The sequence below is a fragment of the Henckelia pumila genome, chromosome 4 (genome assembly GCF_033568475.1).
Source record: "Henckelia pumila isolate YLH828 chromosome 4, ASM3356847v2, whole genome shotgun sequence".
In the NCBI taxonomy this organism is placed as follows: domain Eukaryota; kingdom Viridiplantae; phylum Streptophyta; class Magnoliopsida; order Lamiales; family Gesneriaceae; genus Henckelia; species Henckelia pumila.
The window spans coordinates 133593846-133616156 of NC_133123.1; the positions used below are offsets into that span (position 1 = coordinate 133593846).

Consider the following 22311-nt stretch of genomic DNA (forward strand, 5'->3'; position numbering starts at 1 on the left):
TGGGTTGGGTCACTTGGGCTGCTGTCCAAAATAAACATGATTGTTTTTAATTATATAAACAATTTTTTTATTTTATTTTTTTATCTAGTGAGTGATTGATCCTGGTATAAAAAATTGTTCGAAATAACTTATTTATTAAATAAAGATATCTGGCTATATATTTGAGCAAGTGGTAAAAAAATTCAAGAAAAGAAATAGATTGGTTAGTTGAGTGAAGACAAAAAAATGAATATATTTAAGCTAAGCTAAGAAAGCATGATTTATTGAGATTGTCACAAAGAGCCGACAAAATATAGCATAAGATATGAAACTCAAATTCATTAGCCTATGGACTATACCATTCTTCAAACTTTTCTGCATGTCTCTTTTCAACCAAATCCTATATATACAACACCATCCAAAAAAACCTTAATCAAACTACATTCTTGAATCTGTCTTCGGCTCTTCCACCAAACTCAGAACTTCCTTTGATCTTGTCCAGTTGACACACCTAGCTAGCTAGCTCTGCAGTGAGCAAAAATGGCCGCTGCAGTGACAAGAGATGAACTGGCAAGATCCATGAGTAGGAAAGCCAGCTTTTCGTCCTCGAGCAAAAGAGGTTGGGCTTCAGCCAGTATTCATGAGGCGATCGTGGCTTCAGGAAACGACGTTTTCCAGAAAAGCGGGAGGCAGGACGACGAGGAGGAGCTACGGTGGGCGGCCATCGAGAGGCTCCCTACTTATGATCGAGTGAGGAAGGGAATCTTGAAGCAAGTTTTGGACAATGGAAGGATTGTGCATGAAGAAGTTGATTTTGCTCATCTTAGCATGCAAGATAAGAAGCAGATTATGGATGGTATGGTGAAAGCTTTCGAAGATGATAACGAGAGGTTGCTTTTACGACTCCGCGAGCGAATAGACAGGTAGAAAAAGAGTTTGTTATTGTAATAAGTTTGTTTATCTGATCTGGTTTTGGATGAAAAAGTAATGTTTTGTTGAGATTTTCTGTTTACCAATAGGGTTGGAATCAATATACCACAATGTGAGATCAGGTTTGAGCATTTGTCAGTTGAAGGTGATGCATTTGTTGGAAGTAGAGCACTTCCAACTCTATACAATTCCACCATAAATGTGCTGGAGGTAGTTGTTTCATTCTGTCATTTGTTTTATATTTTTCGCGATATGGGGAGGATAAGACATTGATTATCAAACTATCCTTGTTTTAATAGGGAATTCTTGGCCTTTTGAGGCTGTTCCCATCTAAAAAGAAGGCTGTCAAAATACTAAATGATGTGTCTGGCATAGTAAATCCATCAAGGTACGTGCGCATGCATCAGAAATGAGCTTCTTATTCCAGTGTTTTCTATGAAAAATTTCTGAAATGTGATCTATATTGTAATTACCAGGATGACTCTTCTTTTGGGACCTCCAAGTTCAGGAAAAACGACGTTGCTCAAGGCGCTTGCTGGAAAGCTGGGGGAAGATCTTAGGGTGAGAAATTTATACCAAATTCTATGTGCTTCGAAATCTTGATGACATGTGGTTCTTTATGCATAAACTTGCTCTGAATCACCTATTTTTGCTGGATTCTAATACATCAGGAGAGTGGAAAGATCACTTATTGTGGTCATGAATTGAGGGAATTTATTCCTCAGAGAACTTGTGCTTACATAAGCCAGCATGATCTTCACCATGGTGAGATGACAGTAAGAGAGACCTTGAATTTTTCGTGTCGTTGCTTTGGAGTCGGAGCCAGAGATGAGATGCTGGCGGAATTATCGAGGCGTGAAAAGCAATCGGGGATCAAACCAGACCCGCAAATCGATTCATTCATGAAAGCCATAGCAGTAGCTGGACAGAAGACCAGTTTAGTCACAGATTATGTGCTCAAGGTACGTCTCCCTTTCAAGATGTTGAATTGGGCGATTGAATGACATGGTTTTAGCTGTTTAGTGACGTTTTTCGGTTAACAGGTTCTTGGAGTGGATATCTGTGCTGATACAATGGTGGGTGACGAAATGAGAAGGGGCATTTCTGGCGGACAGAAGAAGCGCGTTACCACTGGTATGTGCATTGCTTTCAACTTTCCAGTACTTTCCAAAATTAGAATATGAATTATGCTAATGTGGGCTGTTTGAAACTTTGAATATTTGTTTAATATGCAGGAGAAATGTTGGTTGGGCCAGCTAAAGTCTTTCTGATGGATGAAATCTCGACCGGTCTCGACAGCTCCACCACATTTCAAATTGTCAAATATATGAGGCAAATGGTTCACATAATGGATATAACAATGATCGTTTCGCTTCTACAACCCGCCCCTGAGACATTTGATCTTTTCGATGACTTGATCTTGCTTTCTGAAGGACAAATTGTTTATCAAGGTCCGCGTGATCAAGTTCTTGACTTCTTCGAGAGTGTAGGATTCAAATGTCCCGAGAGAAAAGGAGTTGCTGATTTTCTGCAAGAGGTTACATCTAAGAAAGACCAAGAGCAGTACTGGTCAAGGAAAACCGAACCTTACCGATACATTTCAGTGCCAGAATTCGTCCATCGGTTTGAATCTTTCTACATTGGACAAAAGATTTTTGGAGAACTTAGAATCCCTTACGAGAAGAGCAAAGCTCATCCAGCAGCCTTGGTGAAGCAGAAATACGGTATTTCCAACAAAGACTTGTTCAAGGCATGCTTATCAAGAGAGTGGTTGCTGATGAAACGCAACTCATTCGTGTACATTTTCAAGACGACACAGATCACAATCATGGCTCTTTTTACGTTCACCGTGTTCTTCAGGACACAAATGAAGCCTGGTCATATAGACGACGGAGGAAAATTTTATGGTGCCCTTTTCTTTAGTCTGATTAATGTCATGTTCAACGGCATGGCTGAGCTTGCCATGACGATTTTCAGACTTCCTGTCTTTTTCAAACAAAGGGATGCCTTATTTTACCCAGCGTGGGCTTTTGCTCTTCCCATTTGGCTCCTCAGGATTCCTATCTCCATAATGGAGTCAGGAATATGGGTAATACTAACATATTACACGGTTGGATTTGCCCCTGCAGCTAGCAGGTAATATTTAAAATTTTTGAACATTTTCTCTTTGGTATTTATACACCTTAACCAAACAAAAATTCTTAAATAATGGAGACTCATTGAATAATGAACGATGCATAAATATTTTAGGTTCTTCCGGCAATATCTGGCATTTGTGGGCGTTCATCAGATGGCCTTAGGCCTATTTCGTTTCATTGCTGCCCTTGGAAGAACACAAGTCGTTGCCAATACTCTTGGAACCTTCACTTTGTTACTGGTTTTCGTTCTTGGTGGATTCATCATTGCCAAAGGTTACTACCATTATATATTTTCTTTGAAGTCCTATTTCATTGACACGGGTTCATTGTAAATCATTCTGTCGTTTAACTGCAGATGACCTTCAACCATGGATGAAATGGGCTTATTATCTTTCACCCATGTCATATGGACAAAATGCGATTGTACTCGTAGAATTTCTTGACCCGAGATGGTCCACGGTAAAGCTAAATCAGTAGTTACCAGACACAAATTCTACTTTATATGGTGTCATGGTGAATATCATATTTTTCAATCATCAGTCATCACATGATGTTTGATCTGTTTTTTTAGCCCAACGACGACAAAAGATTTACCGGAAGCTCGGCAGGGTTGGAACTTTTAGCAGCCAGAGGAATGTTTACTGAAGAACATTGGTATTGGATTTGTGTCATTGCGCTGTTTGGCTTTTCTCTGTTCTTCAATCTGTGCTTTGTTGCAGCATTGACTTTCTTAAAACGTAAGTTTAAACTTCAATACTGAACAGTGGTAAATATTAAGGAACCAAGATTTAGCTTTCTGATTCATTAACTCGAAGAAGATCAAAGTTAGAAATCCAAACTTCAATGCAGCATTGGGAGAGTCCAAATCTGTAACTTCAAACCTCGAAGATGGAAGTAAGAAAAATAAGTTGGCATGCTCTAAGGGGAAGGTGGCAATTGAAGGTGTAAATTTCGAGTAACTTTTTTCTTTTCTTTCTTTCTTGTTCATTTAAAGAATCTATGCAAATGTCTAACCTCATTGATCATGCAGGGAGTACCACACCAGAACATGCGAATACAAATGATGCAGCTACTGCAACCGAAAAACGAGGAATGGTGCTTCCATTCAAGCCATTATCCCTTTCATTTGACCACGTGAATTACTACGTTGATATGCCAGCAGTAAGCGACTGAATCTTGTTTCTTTTTTTTTTTTTCCTGACAAAATGCTTACTAATTTTGTGTCTCAACATTGGTTCTGCGTAATTTCTAGGAAATGAAGAGCCAAGGAGTTGAGGAGAGGAGACTCCAATTGTTGCAAGATGTTAGCGGTGCTTTCCGTCCTGGAGTCTTGACTGCATTGATGGGGGTGAGCGGGGCAGGAAAAACCACTTTGATGGATGTTTTAGCTGGAAGGAAAACTGGTGGGTATATAGAAGGCGATATCAGTATATCGGGTTATCCAAAGAATCAAGAAACGTTTGCTCGTGTGAGTGGATACTGTGAACAGAACGATATTCACTCTCCTCATGTGACTGTTTATGAGTCGCTTCTCTATTCAGCCTGGCTACGTCTTCCAGCAGATGTGAACAAGGGGACAAGACAGGCAAGTCATTCTACCATCTACTTTTTATCACCTTGCTTGGCCTAGGAATCATTTCCCCTGTCAAAAAATGCCTGAAGATCGTGTCAAAGCTTTAGCCTGACACTGCAAGCCAGTAACATAACTATTAGCTATGAACTTTAACTTGGTGGCAAGCACATGATTTCATGGTCAACTTTTATCTCTTAAAACATAGATGCAATAATTGAATTTCCTTCCTGTAATCATTACCGACCCTATTTGCCTCAGATGTTTGTAGAGGAAGTGATGGAGTTAGTCGAGCTGAACACGTTGAAAGGCGCATTGGTTGGACTTCCAGGAGTAGATGGCCTATCAACTGAGCAGAGAAAACGACTCACCATCGCTGTTGAACTGGTAGCAAATCCGTCTATCATTTTCATGGACGAACCAACATCTGGCCTGGACGCTAGAGCTGCTGCAATTGTTATGCGAGCTGTCCGGAACACAGTGGACACGGGAAGAACTGTTGTCTGCACAATTCACCAGCCAAGCATTGACATTTTTGAATCATTTGATGAGGTACTTCTGCTTTTTGAGCTATACAGATACTCGGATGTTCTAGGAAGAAAAATATGAGATCTCTGAACCAAATGCATTGTCCCTGTAGCTATTTCTGATGAAGAGAGGAGGACAAGTTATTTACGCAGGACCTCTGGGGCGAAATTCACAACTCTTAATAGAATACTTTGAAGTGAGTACATTTCATGAGGGTTCTTGGATCATTCGGAACTAGAAATTATCTAAATACCATATTGCTCGACTTTGGTATCTTTCAGGCTATTGAAGGCGTGTCTAAGATAAAATATGGGTATAATCCAGCCACATGGATGCTGGAAGTTAGTTCTGCAGCAGTTGAATCTCAACTTGACTTGGATTTTGCGGAAATATACTCCAACTCTGATTTAAATAGGTACCGGTAGATTATGTTTCAAGATCTTATATATTGAAACATGGATTTCTTACTTACACTCTCCAAATTTCAGGAGGAATGGAGAACTTAATAGAAAACTAAGCACTCCAGCACAAGACTCCCAAGACTTATACTTCCCTACTAAATACTCTCAACCATTCCTCACACAATTCTTGGCATGCCTTTGGAAACAGCACTGGTCTTACTGGAGGAATCCACAGTACAATGTTATCCGATTTTTCATCACAACAGTTATTGGTCTCATATTTGGAATCATCTTCTGGAATACAGGACATAAAATGTAAGTTATAATCTGTTATCTTTTAACTGTACTTGTGCATATTTAAGCTCAAAGGGTATAAATATTTGGCACGGAGCATCGTCTTTGACAGACACAAACAGCAAGACCTTTCAAATCTTCTAGGAGCCATGTACGCCGCCGTTCTATTCCTCGGAGGAACAAACACTTCAGCTGTGCAATCAGTAGTTGCAATTGAAAGAACTGTATTTTATCGGGAAAAAGCAGCTGGGATGTTTTCAGCTTTGCCTTACGCATTTGCTCAGGTAAAAAACAAAGCTGGCAGTATAATCTTGGGACAAGCATAGATACAACGAGCTCTATCCTGCAACTTATCTTTACAAATTTCCCTTCTTGTACAGGTGACAGTTGAAACAATTTATGTTGGCATCCAAACATTTGTATATAGTCTTCTCCTTTACTCGATGATTGGATTTGAATGGGGGGCGACCAAGTTCATGTGGTTCTATTACTATGTATTCATGTGTTTTGTGTACTTCACACTGTATGGGATGATGCTTGTGGCACTTACACCAAGTTACCAGATAGCTGCCATCGTCATGTCATTCTTCCTCAGCTTTTGGAACCTCTTCTCTGGCTTCCTCATTCCAAGAATGGTAAAACTACTATTGTAACTATACACCTTGTTTTTCCTAGGATGGATCCAAGAATTTAACCAAGGGGAACAATTACCATGTTAGCCCCCGCGGGTCCTATTTTGTTGCCATATTTTTTGTCCCAAATTTGTGGTATGGACATAAAAAAGGATTGGTGACAAAATCTCTCAAAATTTGCAGCAAATTCCAATCTGGTGGAGGTGGTACTATTGGGGTTCTCCGGTGGCATGGACGATCTACGGCCTTGTAACATCTCAGGTTGGTGATAAAATGGACAATGTTCACGTGCCAGGACATGGTGACATCCCAATTAAGGACTACCTTAAACAGTTCTTGGGTTACGATTCGGATTTCCTTGGATATGTTGCTTTGGCTCATGTTGGATGGGCATTGCTATTCTTCTTTGTGTTTGTGTATGGCATCAAGGTCTTGAACTTCCAGAGAAGATGAGGAGGATTCGAGAATTCAAGAAAGTGTTAGCATCCATTAGTTAAAATAACATAGAAGTAAATATTTCAATAATGGAAATGTGATCTATTATTAATATCCTTTTTTTCATGGGTCAATTGTTGATTTCTTAATGTGATTGTACAGTGTTATTTGGTGAACTTTGAAGGAAATAAAATTTCATAGTCTCTTTGTATTGCATTCTTTATATAAATCTCCAAACTGCAAGGACGTCAATCATTTTTTATTTTTATTTTTATCAGTGCAAGGACTTCTACTATCATTTGAAAGGCTACCACTTTCGCACACTAAAGAGTACACACAAGTCCAGGTTAATTTAAAGCAACAAAAGTTTGGTTCAGTAAATAATGAAAGAAGAATTTCTTTAATGATTTGATATGCTGAAAAATGCACATGATGCTGCAAATTTAACTAACTCAGCTTCTACCATGAAAGATAGGTAGCTGAAGCAAATTACAATTACAAAAACACACCTCATCCAATACAAAAATTAGTCAAGAAATCAAACGAGAACAGAAAAACAAACAAAAAGTACATGACAGTATCCATTATCCTATTCCTCCAGCTATCTGCAGTGCTCTGCCACAGCAAGTGATTACCTGCTCATATACTGCCTAAAACTTTCATCGTATGAAGAAAAGCATGCAACTGGATGCACACTGGTTTCAGAACTGGAAAGGCTTCTTGATGTTCCATCGCTCAATGGAAATTGAAGTGTAATGTCAGGGAGAAAAGGGTGAGAATCTTTAACAGGAGGAACTGTATTTGTGTAAGGAGCAGTGTGGTTCAATATATTGTGAGAAGGTGGACCAGTACTATGTCTTGGATAACTGAGAGACCTCTGTGGGGTAGCTCCATGCCAGGATTCAATTAAAGGGCTGGAAGAAAATGTGAGAAGTGTGCCATCAGATAAAGCATTTCTTGGATCAATATAAGGTTTGGGATACAGTTTGTCACCATAAATTTCTGGAGAGAAATTTGCAAAACTTGACTTTGCATCAATGACAGGATGTTTGGCTGTGGAAGTTGCTTCAAATTGATAATCCGTAGGCAACCTGAAAAGGGCCGGTGAACTTGGGGGAAACCTGAAAGTGTTTGAAGTTCCTCCAGCTAATGGTAGGGAGCCAGTGATTTTCTGTTTCAGTGAAGATTTAGCTAGCTGAAGTTCCCCCAAAACTGATCCTAAATCTTTCGAAGTTTCCTGCAGCACAACTGGAAGCGAGTTGGATGAAGAGCTACTCGAAGAAACATTTGGTGTAAAGATTGTCTCTGCATTAGTAGAAATATTTGTTGAAGAGTGTTTCGTGGTACAATAAATGGGCAAACTTGGTGCCTCATGATCTATTCTTGAATTTTCTTTGTCAACGTTCTCCTTTAACATGGGAAATGAAGACTCCAGCATTGGAGGTTCACAAGTAATCATGTGACTGCACCCCTGCTCCTGTAATAATCCTTTTTCTGCATCTGGGGGCAAAAGAAAATTCTGGTGAGTCTCAAGTTCTTCGTCGAAGTGAGTCTCCAGCAACTTTCCCTTCATTTCTAGGTTATCTGAACTTAATTTTCCAGCAGCATCTGAAAATCCAGGTAACTTCGTCTCCTCTTGTTCTTCTGTCAAGTCCGAATGGCTATTGGGATCACATGAATCCTGGTGATCCATGGACAAGATAGCAAAAGGAAAAAATGATTCTGAACAACATTAATATGTCACAGTAATGATGGGAATGAAGAATATATGCTCATATAGTCATATGAATATAAAAAAGAGTCATAGGAAAATAAATTAGTATGTAAGCATAAGTAGTACAAAAAGGGAAAAAAATCGGTGAAACATGTCTGCCATCCTCAAATGTTTCATACATGAACTGATTAATATCCTAATACTCTTGGAGAAAATAATATCATTGAGCATCTGCTCTCAATGTTATTTCATAACTACAAAGATGGGCTGTTTGTTTCAGTTTTGAACAAAACGTTCTTGGATTCCACTCCAAAGTGAACACATCTTTTGGCTCCCTTCAATTTTAGCTGAAAAAGTGTATTTTTCAACTTCATGTTTTTCATCCCAACGTATCAAAACATGATCATTTCTTCTTTCCATCTCAAATTTTCCTGGAAAAATCTTCACCACCCAATTTCCTCCCTCTTTCTTCTCTTTTCATCTATTAGCGCGCAAAATCGGTGTCTTTAGACTTACTAAAAAATATATCATATAAACTCAGCCAAATACAGACCTTTAAGAGCATATGTAACCCAAAACGTGCAAGTTCTGGAAAATAAGGGTGCACCAAATGACAACATATGGATTACTTTAATGGTGTAGCATTTGAAGCTGGTAAAGCATACCTGTGTGCCACTGTTATTCTCTCTGTACTTCTCCTCCCATTCTCTCTGGGCCTTCTCCTCTTCTTCAAATTGCACAATGAGTAGTGCCTGATGTTTCAACGCACTTTCCATGTCATCATCTCTCTCATGTTCACTAATATAATGTTCATTAATCTTCCGATTTCCACTACCTGATTCTAGCATCAGGTTTTCTATAGGCTGCTTCTCACTATCATATTCCGTGTGATCTCTCAATGATTCAGGATTACAATCAGAGCCGTTGTAAACATCTCTTGAAGACGTGGCTTTCACGGGGCTATCATTTTGAAACTCTTCCATTGATCTGATACACAAAAAAGATTGTATCATCCTTGGTGTAGCATGAAAGACTTTGGTTAACTTGCTGACTTAGTTTAAATGGAATTACTATTATGTATACACGTAATTTGAAATTGTGGTCATTGGTTGGGAAACTGAAAGAAAGAGTAAAAGAGTACCAAAGGGAATAATAGAAATTACACATAATTGCATTAAGATGTAACTTTTATGTGATTTCATCAAAGGGGTTCTTTCAGTTATGCTCCAAAGATATTTTAGGAGTTTAAGATCACATGTTATATTTGCCAACAGAAAAGTTATAATGGACCAGGTCCAAGGATGGAAAAAAGACCTAGTCTCCCTGCGCCTTATCCTGCGACATGATTTACCAGCACGTCTTGCTGAAGAACCATTTAAAGGAAAATTATATTTTCTTCTAACAGGGTCCAGATAGTTCTTCTTTTCAAGAGAACACTGAGAATCTTTTGTACTTTTCCAGGACAAGCTTCTACCAATTGATGCAGATGATTCAAGTTCAGAGCTAGAGTAAGACTCCATTTCATTTCTTCTTACTTCCAAGTTGGTTGATGTATCTTTTGTCATCAGCGAATCGGTCATCGATCCGTGCAGGGTTTCCTCGTGATCAGAATTTGAATCATAACCCTCAGACACATCACTTATTCCATGATTCTCAAGAATTGCAAGAACATCTGCAGTTGCCTTCTCAGCTTTCTTTCTTTGAAGAGATACAAACTTTAGTTGCTCCTCCAATTCAGACACCTGCATGTATATATGGTTTCAGAAACTATTATTTTGAAATGATGACTGGATGGAACAGGGGGCAGGAGGGGATTGAAATCTGCACATATTCACATAGGTTTTATGAACTCACTCTCTTGGAGAGCTCATCAGCTCTTTGCCTGGCCGTCTTTGAGACGGATCTTTCAGATAACAACCTTGCCCGGAGGAATTCAATCGTCATCGCATTTGAATCTTCCATGCTTGTGTTCTTCCTGATGCTATAGCAATTCAGAAGCTGAGAACTAGTGCAAAAACAACACGTACCAGCTAAATGAGCATAATACGTCCTGTTCTTGACGAGTAGAAAGATATTATTAATTTCTCAAAACAGTTATTGCCATTTTTGTTTCTTAAAAATCATTTATTGCCATTATATTAGTGTATTATAACACAATACATAACATCTAAATTATCATATCTGATGCCAAATAATCAACATATAAGTTCCCTTGATATACTTTATATTTTTTAGAAACGATTCTATTGACCAGAGAGTAAGCTTTTGAGTGCATGGCAAACGCTACCTTGTGCCTAAAGTAATTCTTTCACACATATGCTTTTACATATATAGAAAGAAATATAAGCAGCTGATGAAATGTCACTCCACCAATTTATACTTGCATAAAAGGCAAATTAGTTCCAACAAGACAACTGATAAGCCCTTAATACTTGAGATGGACTCACAATTAGTGGGCCAACAAAAGGATAATTTACAAAAATCAGTCCAACTAGTGGAAGAATCAGAAATTGCCAATACAACCCAAGTGCACGAGGAAGATGAAGGAGAGGGTAGCCAGCGCCCAGAGCCTAGAAGACGCAACCAACCCACATGGATGAAGGATTACATCATAGGATAGAGAAAGCATCTTTTACACCAATCGTCGTAAGTTACGATTCTGTTTTGCGTTGTTTTCTTCTGTTTTATCGCTTAACATGTAAGGATTGTAAAAGGAAATTTTTGGGATTCGTTCAGAAATATTATCAATAGAGTTTTTGCTCTTGGGAGTTTGGCACAGACTCAAAGGGTGTGTAATCCATTTCTATCAACAACATTGAAAAAACATCAACATTGAAAAAACATCATACTCAGGCACCCAATATGACCCAAATTCAAACCTATACCCTGATAAGTCAATATTTCTACCATGGGGGCATAAAATTGATGACACCAACAAGAACAACTTAAGTGACTTCGTAAAATACGTGGAGTTTCTAAGTAGGTTCTATATAACGGGCACGACCACATGAACCCAACGCCATAACATCTTTTCGAGCACTGAGTTAATGATAATGCACACAGACAGAGGCAAGAAACTGCTCCAAATGTTCCTCGACCCATATGCATCCGTGTTTTGGGGTAAAAATAAAGCCTAAAATAATTTAACCACAGGAAAGACGAAGAATTTTCGAAAAAATTAAACCTTGGCAACAGAAGCCTCGACTGGCCACCCAGTGGTCTATCGGCACAAAATCTATCCATTTTCACGTCATACATTGCTCGTCTACAAGACTACAACCATCTAAACCCCAATAAATAAATTATCAGAGGCAGAGAGCTCCCACGAGAGCAACAAAACTCAAACATTTCCAAACATTACAGCCCGCATAAAGAAAAACTCCGAATGAAAATGACCAAAATTGATCAAGACCCGAAAGAAAAAATCGTCTGGGTATCATAAACTTAAAAAGAAAAACCCGATTAAAAAAAATAATAACACCAAAATGTCGTTAAATACACGAAGGGAAAGAAGAAATTACCTCGGTTCTTGATCTCGGTTCAAGGAATTGGCATTCTTTAGCTGCTGTAAGAAGTAAAAGCAAACTCAAGGGCAAGGGCAAGGGCAAGAAAAAGTAAATCGAATCATGTATATGAATATACACAGTGAAAAGAATTTAAAATTTAGAAATGGAGCCAATTAATCAAATCGATAATCTTATCTTGGGATCTTGACTTCATTTTTAACTGCAGAAGTTCGATGACTATACCCACTTCTAAGTTCTAACCCACAGTTTATTAGCTTCCTCGTTTTAATTTTTTTTCTTCCTATTTATTAATGAGCAAGTTGGAGTTGGACACAACTCCTCAATATTTAAGATGAAAATAAAATTTTTTTAACGTAAAAATTAATAATTTTTATAATTTGGATCGAAAATCCATGTCTCAAAATTGATCGATATCATAAAAAATTTTGTGCTAGTTAATTTAGAAATATAGATCTAACTATTCATCTGTTAAAAGTAGTCATCTTATAAATCTTATATGATCCCACTAATTTTACCTATCTCATATATGAGTTGTTTTAAATACAAATTTTATATGAGAAAGTTCTATGCTAGCAGATGAGCACTGCTTATAGTGCCCCTCTGCCTAAATCAATGGTTCTCGGATGATCTTCAGATCAAATCAATTGATTTGCAGATCAATCTGGACCATTGATCTGCCTTTGAGATAGCAACCCCAAGGGCAACATAGAACTTCTACAATAAGTTTGGTTTTTTTCCCAGTGTGTTTGTGTTTTGGTTGAATATTTCCAAGTTGTAATTATAAATATTACTATAACTAAATATTATAAAACAGTCGATGTAATAATTAATTTAAGTGCAAATTGCTCAAAAATCTCCAATGCAAACATGTTTTGCTCTGCACTCCCTAGCCACTTTTTTGTACTATAATTTTTGTTAATTTGTACCACATCTTGTATGGTTTTGTGCCACATATTGTATTGTTTTGTACCACATTTTATGACTAGGGACTCAAAGCAAAATATGTTTGCATTTGGGGATTTTTGAGCAAATTGCCCTTAATTTAATCGTCTTTATTTAAAATAAAAATTCCACTATTTAATTAAATATTATAATTGTTTTTTTATTAAAAAAACAAAAACAATAAACAAAAGAACAGAACTAGAGAGACGACTATCACGACGTGATACCAATTCAAAGTTCAAACAATTGATGAGCTTGAAACTATATCATATTTAGACGTGAATTCGAATTTCGAATATGAATCTCAAATTACTTGATCAATAATAATTTAGAATTCGTAGAAATAACAGCAACTCTAGCTTAAATAATCTGTCTCGGTAGCCCGTTTTAACACTTCTGGATTTCACTTGTCGTTTTTGCGATACAAATTTTCAACTTATTATTTTTTTCATGTCAAAAATATTTTGTTACAGAGATCAACAGATCGATCTATGTCACGAATATAAATTCATAATACCATGATTCATACAAATAACTTTCATAAAATAATAGTCGTTATTAATATAAATTATATATTATTACGCATAATGCATGTTAAGGATAATTCCAAGTCAACCACGTTTTCCTTGAGACCAATTATTTTCTATTGTCAAACAAGAATAACGAGTTAAAGCTGGCGGCTTCCATTGCCTTGCCTAACTCTCTAATCTCCCTATAAAAACTTTCATGTATTCCAAGAAAAACACATTCAAATTTCTCAATCCTTTCCTCATTTCACGCAACATCATTTTGGTTGCTTCAAAGTTCAAACTACTAGCTAAGCAAAATCCCATTTCTTGTGAATATTGAGTTGCTTTCAAGTACTATATATAAAGAGAATTAAGACTTATTTTTAGTTGTATGGAATCATCGAATTCAGGTAGCTATCCGGAAACACACGAAATGATTCGGTGGACATCGGGCGAAAAGGTCGATCCGAGGCTTCTGGCCTTGTTGGAATCGTTCGAGGAAATCTATGCGAAAAGGAAAGATATGTTCAAGAAAATCTTCCCCGGGGATCATGATGAATTGTTCCTGAAAATAGGGGACGCGATTTCGAAGAAGAAGATGATGAAGAAGAAGAAAAGTATGCGTCGGAGCCAGAGCATTGGCCCGGCGATCATGGTTAGAGGAAGAGGGTTGGATGATGGGATCGATGAGTTTAAGGTTGAGAGATTCAAAGTCAGAACTCCGATCGTGCTAGAGGAAGATGGCCAAGGGGGTACTAGTACAACTCTTGGGGGATTGACCAAGGATTCCAAGTGAACTATTAATTAAACCCATTTTTTAAATTAATTTTTAAAGTAAATATTGGATATTTTTTTCCAAAAAAGAAAAAAAATTGCAGTTCAATGCTTGATTGTATTGTATTGTATTGCTTTTTGGGTAAGAACTTGTATTTGTATATATCTTGTACTAGCTAGATGATGGTGTAAGCAGTTGGTGTATCAAAATCTGCTTGTGAAATATGAATTCAAGAATTTGTGTTAATCTTTTGTCAACATTTTGATCTAGAAATGGGATACTTCGATCCTATCCCATGAGGTAGGTGGAACTATTTTATTGGTCCAAATCATGGGGCTCCACATCAATCATGTGGGGATAATTTGACCGGCTTCCATTTATCACATCAGATAAAACACATGAGGTAGGATGGAATTTTCCCTAAAAATGCTCGTTTTTTGGTTTATAAAGTCAAGCAATGTTGTGACCTGGCCTAGCTAGTTTGGTATGGAAAGGGAATTGGACAAGAATATAATAAAATGGACAATCCCACCTTGTCTGATCAAAAGGAATAATTATGTGCAGCCATGTTCGTCTGATTAGAGGAGGTTTCGTGTTCGAGATCTATTTACTGTTATAACGCCCCCGAAAGCTCTTCGGAAACATCACGACTGTTTGCGAGTGGATGCTTTGGTTCATGAATGGATACATTGTTTGACTAAGAGTCACACTCGTTCACATACGTCTTTTCATTCTCTATAAATAGAGGTGCATCATTAGATTCAAATGTTTTGAATTAGATTATTATCTTCATTGTATCCTGAGAGAGATCTTAAAAACATCTCTTAAAAGATAACGTTTAAAACGTGCCTTGGAGTTCATCATTAAATCCTTTCTAAATTTACGAAATTCTTCAACATTTACTTCATCTTGCGTCATTGTAGAGAAAGAGGATAACTATATTTTCCATTATTGCTTGATTATATCCACAAAAATACTACCATCAAAAACTCGAATGTTCTGATCACCACATTAACTTGAGCCATTTTCTGCACTAATTTGATGCTTTTATTCGTTGCCATGTTTTCCATCTTAATTCAACACTTCGTCAAATTTTATCACAATCAAATTTGTTAAGAAACTATATATATATATATATATATATATATATATATATATATATAAAAGTCTCACATACCATTGTGAATTTACATTTTCACCATTTTATATAATAATTTGCACATATTTGTTTTGGTTTTTGAGGTTATACACGTAATTGCATAATTTTCTTTAGCTGCCATAATAAAGTTCCAAGTATATTTCCTATGTCTGCCCAATTAATGCATTGTGAATTTACATTTTCACCATTTTATATAATAATTTGCACATATTTTTTTTTGTTTTTGAGGTTACACACGTAATTGCATAATTCCCTTTAGCTGTCATAATAAAGTTTCAAGCATATTTCCTATGTCTGCCCAATTAATACAGCTTATTCTGCATTCTTGGAATTCCAATACATTTAATTCCGTTTCATTAATTATTATTTCTTATTGACTTGGTTATATAGTTTTCCTATATTAATTGGTCATACATCTTTCATTAAACTTTCAACAATCCACGACAGGCGACCCACTGTAGTATCAGCTTTTTGTCACAAGGTCTGCTTCACTGATTATGGTTCATGAATTTCAATTTTTTTAGTTATTTCAGTTTTGTATTTTGTTTTTTCTACATTGAATTTGAATTAAGAGTTTGATAGATAAACACACACTATCGCTTACCCATATATCTTATCTTTTTATTTTTTTTAAATTTTTTTTTTTTTGCTTTTACTTGTTTAAAAAAAGATTTAAATTAACATTTTTCTTTAAGTAGATTGAATTCTAAAATTTACAAATTAACACATTATCCCCATGATAACTATTATTATAATTTATTATTATTATTATTCGTAGATTGTCACTGTATTTGTTGTTTGTATTTTTTTATTATAATTTATTATTATTATTATTATTATTCATAGATTGTTACTTTATTTTTGGTTTGTGTTTTTTTAATAAACTATTATTATTTACATGTACATATTGAACTTTCCTTTATTTTAGTATTGTATTTTATGCTTTTATAAATTAATTAATTCTTAGTCACTTATCTTTCTCTATTTGTTTTCCATTTTCTTTTGCAATGATTAATTTCGAATTTTATTTTTAAAGTTTGGTTTCACTAAACTGAATTCAAATTTTTACAAATTAGATTCATAGACATATTTTTATTATAATAATAACTGCTATCATTTACCTAAACAAAAATTTAACATTATTATTTTTATCTTTCTTTATCTATTGTTTATCTCTTTTTTTTATTTTTATTTTTTGTAATTATTATTGTATTATAAATATCGTCTGCTCGTTTGTTACTTATACGTTAATGTCATATTGATTTAAGTCCTTAAGCCTGGAGGTGCAAGGTTCTATTCCTGGAAAGGGCAAAAACCCATTGCCAGGAGTGAGGAGGTCATGAGTGCAATGCCCGTCGAATAATGCGGTACGAGCCCATGCTACGGGTTGGGAAGAGTTGCGATAGAAGGACGTGGGTCGTTTTTTGAGGTTTTTTTATGTCATTTTATAGATTTATTCAATGCATATTTAATTTTGTCACTATTTATTTATTCTAGATAAAATTAATTGTTAATATTTAATTCATGCCCTAAAATTAAAGTTTAGTTGTTAATTTACATTTTTGTCATCATTTTAATTCATTTCATAGTTAATTTTTTGTCATTTCCAAGACTTTTTAAGGTTTTTGAGGTCATTCTATAAATTTATTCAATGCGTATTTAATTTGCATGTCACTATTCATTTATTCTAATTCATGTCCTAAAATTAAATTTTTATTTTTATTCTCAATTTATTTCATTTAATGGTTAATTTTTTTGTCATTCCAAATACTTTTTGAATTTTTTTATGTCATTTTGTAGTTTTATTTAGTGAGTATTTAATTTGTATCTATTTATTTATTATAAGTAAACATAATTGCTAATATTTAACCTATGTCCTAAAATTAAAGTTTTATTAATTGAAAGCTATATTAAAAAAAAATTTCTCTACATCAAAGAAATTTATTAATTTTGTGAAATTATTTTCAACATTTATCTTCAACGCTATGCTTTTAGTCTTCATTCTTCTAACATAATATTTTGATTATTAAACTTTTAAACAAATAACAAATTAAATCAAATCATTAATTTTAATCATCTGATTCAAAACAAGTAGAATCATATCATAATCATAAATCGATATTGTATTCTACTTATATGGGAAACGTATCTCATACTTTATTCAATCAATTCGTTTATTTTTTGGAATTTGGTAATTTAACTAAAATTTTTTGTATTCCTATTTTTACGAAAAATAACTATAAAATTAACAATGATTCCTAACTAAGTAATATCTTAGAAAACTTTAGGGACCAAAAATATATCAGTGATAAACTAAAAGTGTAATCAACAACATTTATGCTTTTTATCGAATCGAAGGTAACAAATATTCATGTTGATGTTTGAACTATAGTATAATACTTATTAATAATATATATATATATATATATATATATATATAACTGAAAATTTATCTATATCTGTAACACCCGGTATTTTTAATTACATAAATCCGCCTGCATAATTAGGATATTTAATTATTTAAATTTATGATTTATGGGTTAAATAATTATGTGAATTATTTATGCATGATTTAATTTATTTTTAAGCATTTAACCCATAATTAGTGATTTTTATGATTTTTAGTATTTTAATTATTTAATCGCGTAGACGGGACCGTGGACGGACGGGATGACAACTTTCGAGCCAAATTATTTTATGAGCCTTTTTGGAGCCTTAAAATATTATTTTGAGTTTTATTATCTCAAAATTTTAAGTATTTAATTTTATTTAATTTTAGGGGTCATTTTTATCCAAAATTAGTAAAAATAATTATTTTTAACTATCTTTAAAATTCCCCTAATTCTTAATTTCGGGATTTTATAAATTTTAATTTAAGTTTCTGATTTAAATTTTTATTAGAATGTTTAAATTTTATATTATTCTATTTATTAACCTAAAAACCTATTTCCTTAATTATTAAAACCTAAATCTACCCAACCCCACCCAAACCTCACGTCACTCTCAAACTTCAGCCGCCACCCCCACTCATTTCCTTCATCCTCTTGACCCAGCAAACCCAGAAAGCCATAGCCAAGGATCGTGGAGCTCCAAAAGTCCCGTATTTGCGTCCCGTCGTCCCGAAGCCCGTCGTACACGCTTGTTGCTCGATAAATCGGTGAAAGGCATGATTTTCTTTCAACTTTTCATGCCAATCAGATATCTATATTGTGTTGATGGTTTATGCATTAAAGCTTTCGAATTTATTTCAGAAAAGGGTTGAAAGGTTCGAATTTTTCCATGCTTTGCTTCATGTTCACGTTTTTTTTTTTTGATATAGATTGGTCAAGGGCTGTTGGCAGATGTTCCTTGGGTCTGGTAGGGGCCTTGGGGTCGAACCATGACCGGGCTAAGGCGGGGTTGGGGCTCGGCCGAACAGGGATAGGCTAGAAGGGCAAGAGGAGCGCAGGTTAGGGTTTCGGGATTATGGGTTCGGCTCGGTGGTTCCTGGTTGCATGGGGGTTGGGGCCTGGCTGGGTTAGGTCCGCCCGGACGTGGGCTACGTCCGGGCGGCGGCGCTCCGGCCAGGGGCGGCCGAAGCCGGCCGGCAGCAGCCATGGAATGGCTGCTGCTCTCGGCCGAGAAGCAATGGGAGAGGGGGGGATCGGGTTGGGCTAGGTTAGGGGTCTGGGTCGGGTCTGAGTGGTCCGGGTTGGGTCGGTTAGGTAGTGGGTCGGGTTAGTGAGTCCGGGTCCGAGTTTGGTGGGCCGGGCTCGAGTATTTTATTTTTAAAGTATTTTACAAATTTATGTGTTTTTGGGTCAAATAAATTGAAATAAAATTATTTGGACTCCCAAATAATTTTATTTGGACTTTTAAAATTTTAATTAAGTTAGTCCATTTATTTTATGGGCTTTTGGGCCCATAAAAGTTAATGGGCCAGTCTTTGGGTTTTTGGGCCCAATGGGCCAGTTTAAGTGTTATTGGGCTTAGTGTAATTTTAATGGGCTTTATTAATTTAATTGTGCTTAGAATAATTATTTGGGCTTAAAGTTTGAAATAATGGGCTTAAGTATGTTAATGGGCCAGATTTAAGTTAATGGGCTTGTGTGTAGGGCCAGCAGTCCAGGACCATCCATGAGAAAATTTGCATGTGTCCTGAATATATATTTAATTATTTATATGCATTTAAGTTATTTTAATATTTATATGTTAGTAAGAAATTAAATTAAATATATATGATGGACACACATTTTATTCAAGTACATGCATTCATGAAATAATATTTTATGCATGATTTAATGTTTAAGTTGAGCAATAAAAATATTTTATGTTGGAAGTTGAAGTAGTGTGACAATTTAAGGGGGATTCGTCCCCATATGATTGAAGGGCAGTTTACTGCCAATTTAAGAGGTGATTCGTCACCGGCCACGTACGTAGGTTTCCACGCTGATCAGTATTTAATGTATGATTTAAGGTTACACTACGGATACAACCATGCTATGTTAGAAAATAAATTGCTCAATAATGTTATGTATTATGTTATGTATTATGTTTATTTAAGTAAGTTATGTTATGTAATTTTTAAGCATGCTCATTCATGTATACGTATGTATTAGTATTAAATTGGTTTAAATTATTTTAAACCCTTGTTATGTTAGCATGTTGAGCCTCTAGGCTCACTACACTGGTATGGTGCAGGTGAGTACGTTGAGGATGACATTGTACCCACCGGAGGCGAGGACGTATGAGCATGCATGCAGTGGCCCCGTGACCGTGAAATATTCTGAGTCGCTATGCATGTGATTGTTCTTGTCAGCATGATACATTTTTATTATTTGTCAGTGGTTGTGAGTTTAGAATATTTTATTAACTATTTTCAGTGCATGCAAATTTTATACATTTTATTTATGCAGTATTTTTTTTTAATTAAATGTTTGACTCAGATATTTATTTTATTTTTAAGAATGCATTTTTATTTAAGTATTTATTTGTTTATTTATTTAGTTATTTTAAATCTTTTTATTCTGTTCATATACGTATGGGCGTATATGTACAATACTTTATTTAGTAAGTAAGTATAAAAAAAAAAAAAAAATTTCCGCATATTTATTTATTATAGAGTTAGGGTCGTTTCAGTTGGTATCAGAGCACGGTTCTCGGAGGGGTCCTCACTGCTATGCGAGCTCAGAAATCCACGCTACCGGTCTGTAAGTTTTAAATGTTTATAGCATGATTTAATTTCTAGAATTTAAGTTAGCATTAATTTTAAAACACTTAGTTATGCATGGCGATTTACGTAAATAAATATGTGGTGGTGCAGAATGCCTCCCAGACAGGTGAATCGACGTGGGAGACCTCCACCTCCACCTCCACCGCCACCTCAGCAGCACCCTATTACAGCACTGGAGCAGGCCAGTGCCACTATGATGGCGGGTATTACTGCCTTGCTGGAGCAGCAGGCAGCCCGTCCCAGACTGTCCCACGAGGAGGACGTCGCGGAGAGGTTCCAGAAGAAGGGGCCTAAGGAGTTCTTGGGGACCACCGATCCGTTGGTGGCTGAGGGATGGATTCGCTCACTTGAGTCCATCTTTGACTATATGGGGATCACAGACGTCGACAGGGTGAGTTGTGCTACATACATGATGCGAGGCGATGCAGCCTCATGGTGGGAGGGTGCAGTACGAGGAGTCCATCTACCTACTCTGACATGGGCTGAGTTTAGGCGTATCTTCTACGCCAAATATTTCACTGAGGATGTGCGCAGTCGCATGATCCGGGAGTTCATGAGTCTCCGTCAGGGGGACAGATCTGTGGTGGAGTACATAAGCCAGTTTGAGAGGGGCTGTCGTTTTGTGCCCATGATTGCCGATAGTCCGCAGGAGAAGCTGCGACAGTTTGTTGAGGGCCTGAAGGCTGAGATCAGGCATGACGTGCGCATGGCAGACGTGTTTACATATGAGTCTGCAGTCAGCAGGGCCTTGCGTTCTGAGGAGGGTCGGAGAGCGATCCAGAGAGAGCAGCAGGGCAAGAGGCAGTTTGTACAGACAGGATATCAGCGACCATCTTCGCAGCCACCTGCGAAGAAGCAGTATACAGGGCCGGCTAAGGGCCCGAATCAGCAGCATAGGCCACAGCAGCAGAGGCCGCAGCAGCAGCAGAGGGGCGGGGCCCCTAATGCCATAGCTCATCCCACTTGCCCGAAGTGCCAGAAGATGCATTCGGGACCTTGCCTATTGGGAGCAGGAGTTTGCTTCCACTGCAGAGAGCCGGGGCATCAGATTGCTAACTGCCCCAGGAAGAAGAACACCGCTGGTAGGGTGTTCGTGATGCAGGCTGAGGAGGTCGATCCAGACACCTCCTTGATCACCGGTACATCCTATCCCTAGTATTTTAATAATTCTCCTTTGGTTAAAGATTTAGTATTTAATTTGAAATTCTTGTTATTTGGGTCATTTAACTGCATGTTAGAATAGGAAGCATGTTTTACTTGTGATTAGAATTAAGAACTTGTAGTGACTCGTTTGGGAAAAAAATTAGAAGTGGTATGAAACTGTTGGGAATTTTCTGCGTGCAGGGAGAATTCTAGTTGGGGGCAACTCCACGTTTGCGTTGCTAGATTCAGGAGCTACGCATTCGTTTATCTCCCTGGAGTTTATCCGGCGAGTAGGCATCACACCTGAGAGTAGTGACAGTGGGTATGATGTTACTATGCCGTCAGGGCAGATTATGTCTACCTCGAAGGTTATTCGAGGACTGGAGTTAGAGCTGCAGGGACACTCCATTCGAGCAGATGTAG

At 36.7% G+C, this 22311-nt stretch overlaps 2 protein-coding genes across 14 annotated transcripts; one reads left to right on the top strand and one right to left on the bottom strand.

Moving 5' to 3' along the window:
* Positions 1-519: 519 nt before the first annotated feature.
* On the top strand, positions 520-6925 carry LOC140866669 (pleiotropic drug resistance protein 2-like). 7 transcript variants are annotated; one of them, XM_073271707.1, is made up of 21 exons: positions 520-902; positions 999-1119; positions 1209-1297; positions 1386-1470; positions 1581-1871; positions 1953-2043; positions 2145-3045; positions 3160-3320; positions 3403-3506; positions 3619-3784; positions 3897-3916; positions 3977-3989; positions 4078-4208; positions 4300-4632; positions 4879-5169; positions 5258-5341; positions 5427-5560; positions 5634-5861; positions 5953-6124; positions 6221-6475; positions 6656-6925. In XM_073271707.1, the coding sequence occupies exons 1-21, from the start codon at positions 520-522 to the stop codon at positions 6923-6925; spliced, it is 4323 nt and encodes a 1440-aa protein (XP_073127808.1). The 7 variants fall into 7 exon arrangements, with proteins under 7 accessions (XP_073127808.1, XP_073127802.1, XP_073127803.1 ...); XM_073271701.1 differs by having other exon boundaries at positions 3897-4002; positions 4082-4208; XM_073271702.1 differs by having other exon boundaries at positions 3897-3989.
* Positions 6926-7288: 363 nt separating this feature from the next.
* Positions 7289-12406, bottom strand: LOC140863414 (uncharacterized). Of its 7 annotated transcripts, none has more exons than XM_073266837.1 (5): positions 12143-12406; positions 10476-10596; positions 9936-10363; positions 9287-9608; positions 7289-8588 (listed from the first exon to the last, which is right to left on the bottom strand). In XM_073266837.1, the coding sequence occupies exons 2-5, from the start codon at positions 10581-10583 to the stop codon at positions 7539-7541; spliced, it is 1908 nt and encodes a 635-aa protein (XP_073122938.1). In that variant the 5' UTR covers positions 10584-10596; positions 12143-12406; the 3' UTR covers positions 7289-7538. The 7 variants fall into 7 exon arrangements, with proteins under 7 accessions (XP_073122938.1, XP_073122937.1, XP_073122935.1 ...); XM_073266836.1 differs by having other exon boundaries at positions 10476-10602; XM_073266834.1 differs by having other exon boundaries at positions 10476-10626.
* Between the last annotated feature and the right edge of the window lie 9905 nt (positions 12407-22311).